The sequence below is a fragment of the Mercenaria mercenaria genome, unplaced genomic scaffold (genome assembly GCF_021730395.1).
Source record: "Mercenaria mercenaria strain notata unplaced genomic scaffold, MADL_Memer_1 contig_2926, whole genome shotgun sequence".
In the NCBI taxonomy this organism is placed as follows: Eukaryota; Metazoa; Mollusca; class Bivalvia; order Venerida; family Veneridae; genus Mercenaria; species Mercenaria mercenaria.
The window spans coordinates 7073-9615 of NW_026461018.1; the positions used below are offsets into that span (position 1 = coordinate 7073).

General features: G+C 34.1%; 1 protein-coding gene across 1 annotated transcript; it reads left to right on the top strand.

Annotated features, from left to right (window-relative positions):
- The first annotated feature begins 307 nt into the window (after nt 1-307).
- LOC128552588 (uncharacterized) lies at nt 308-2259 on the top strand. Its single transcript, XM_053533636.1, has one exon. It carries the CDS (start codon nt 451-453, stop codon nt 2152-2154), a length of 1704 nt encoding a protein of 567 aa, XP_053389611.1. The 5' UTR covers nt 308-450; the 3' UTR covers nt 2155-2259.
- Nucleotides 2260-2543: the final 284 nt, after the last annotated feature.

Here is a 2543-nt window from a genome sequence, read left to right on the forward strand (position 1 = left end):
AAGTATTACTGAATTCACTGCTTTTGATAACCTCCCTTTATAGTTCCGATTATATAAATTCATGTGCAATATTGAAAGTAGATTCTAGTGTAGAATGTAGTGCTTTTCTAACCATGAAAATATGCAAACTCTTTATTTAGACAATTGCTTTTTTTGTTTTTCCATAAATCTAAAGCCTTATGGGACTTTAAATGAGCTAAAATTTGAACAAATATGTCTTATCACAATGACACACACTATTGTGTCCTTGATTTTAACACATATAAATACAAAGGACATTAGCCTGAGAACAGTGATACATCAGACCCGTGATTGCATTGATACTGATTCTCTGACACTGCTGGATTTTGTGTATAAATATTTCTTACATAAAATAAAAACTAAAACATACTGACCTTAAAATATACAGGCACAAAGGATTAATAAAATTTATCTAAACTGTTAACAAAAATGGCAGTGTCAGGACGTAAACTTCCAGATTTTCAATCTTCAGTGTCAAAAGGTTCAGCAGAGGATTTTAACCACGAGTGTGATCCCTGTTTCAATGATGGTCAACATGAAGATGCCCATGGTTATTGTGTAGACTGCAAGGAATATCTTTGCAAAAACTGCTTTAAATTTCATCAAAGAACCAAGGCTTTAAATCACCATCAACTGCTGGACAAAACTAACATAGATGACTACAAAACTTCTTCAACAACGTCTCAAGTATGCACTGAAAAATGTACAAGACATGCTAACGAGGTAATCAAGTTTTTTTGTCAAGAACACAAGGTACTTTGTTGTCATGACTGCATGACCATGGACCATAGGACATGTAAGATTGACTATATACCTGATAACTGTGCTGGAATAGAAGACAGTGATGAATACAAGAGGACAATGTGGCTGTTGAATCAAAAGTTGAAAGAAATAGATTTCGTAATGAAAAAGGCAACAGTCAGGGATAAGGAGATTGATGTTTGCTATGACAACCTCATCCAAGAAATTGTCAAATTCCGAAAAGAAATAAATGATCGCTTAGACCAACTGCAAAAACAAATTGAGAAAGAGGCTGACAGAAAGAAATCTGATGATAAACAAGTCATCAAGAAAGCGCTTCAAACATGTACAAATGTTTCTGCTGATATTAACAAACTTCAGTCAAATTTAAGTTCTAACAATCAATCAAAACAGAATGGGCAACTTTACATCAACATTAAACAAGCTCAATCCAAACTAAAGTCAGATGAAATAGAAAAGGCTGAAGAAGGTTTAGAAAAGACAAACATGCAAAACACCTTTGAACGTAACAAAAACTTAGAAGATGTGTTGTCCAAACCAAATATTCTTGGTAACCTCAACCTATCCAACAACCTAGTCCTGCCACGAAAGGAAGTTGACAAGCAGATCAGAATAAAATATATAAAAGTAAGAACAAAGTCAGACACTCGTCAATGCTGTATTACAGGATGTGCTGTCTTGTCCTCTAACAAACTGGTGCTGGCTGATATAAATAATAGCAAGCTTAAAGTTGTAGACATACAAAGTAAAACTGTGACAGCAGAGAAAGCACTTGACTGCATCCCATTGGACATTGCTACAATGCCTAGGGACCAGATTGCTGTGACACTGCCACCCAACAGGACGGTTATCATAATAAAAGCAGCCAGTAATCTGTCAATTGTCCAGAAGATTCCAGTTAAATCTAAATGCTATGGTATAACTTATCATCAAGAGCATCTCTATGTTGTTTGTCAGAGACCTAACAGTGTATTGGTACTAGATACACAAGGTAATGTCCAGAACACAATATCCCTGAATAATGACATATTTAATGATCTACAATATATTGTAGTAACTGAGGATTCTAGACATATCTATATCAGTGACTATCTTAGCAACTGTATAGTCAGTATAACATTACAAGGTGATGTGTCAGCTGTATACAAACACGAGAAACTTAAAGGACCACTGGGAATGGTGATGTTAGAAGATGGATCATTGCTGGTTTGTTTCTACTACACTGCCACCATTCATCATGTATCAGGAAACTTGAAGCAAGGTCAGAAAATAACTGATAGTCTATCATGGTCTATATGCTACAGTCATCATCATGATGAAGTCTATATTGGCTGTAATGGTAATGAGCTGGAAAACTACACTTTGAAATAGGATGTAAATATCTACTGCAGTTCCTGAATATGAAAATCAACTTACTCATACACTTAATTTTCGCAATAATCATCACGTGCTTTGTTAACACAATGAGAAAAGGAGTCTACTTTTGTCATGCATATCAACAGGTGTAAATAGTGTACTGAAATATTTCTATAAACAATCACAAAGAAATGTTTTCTCATTTCAAATTAGAATTTCAGAAACAATATTCCAGAAATTGTATTCTGTTTCTATCATATTGCTGAAACTGTGCTTTTTTTTCATAGGTTTTCTAGAAACCATTAAACAAGATCTACTTTAAGGTAGTTCTGCACGTTTGGATCGAAAACTTTTCTACAATGTAGAATTTTATTAAACTCTAATTTTTCAAAAAATCAGAATAT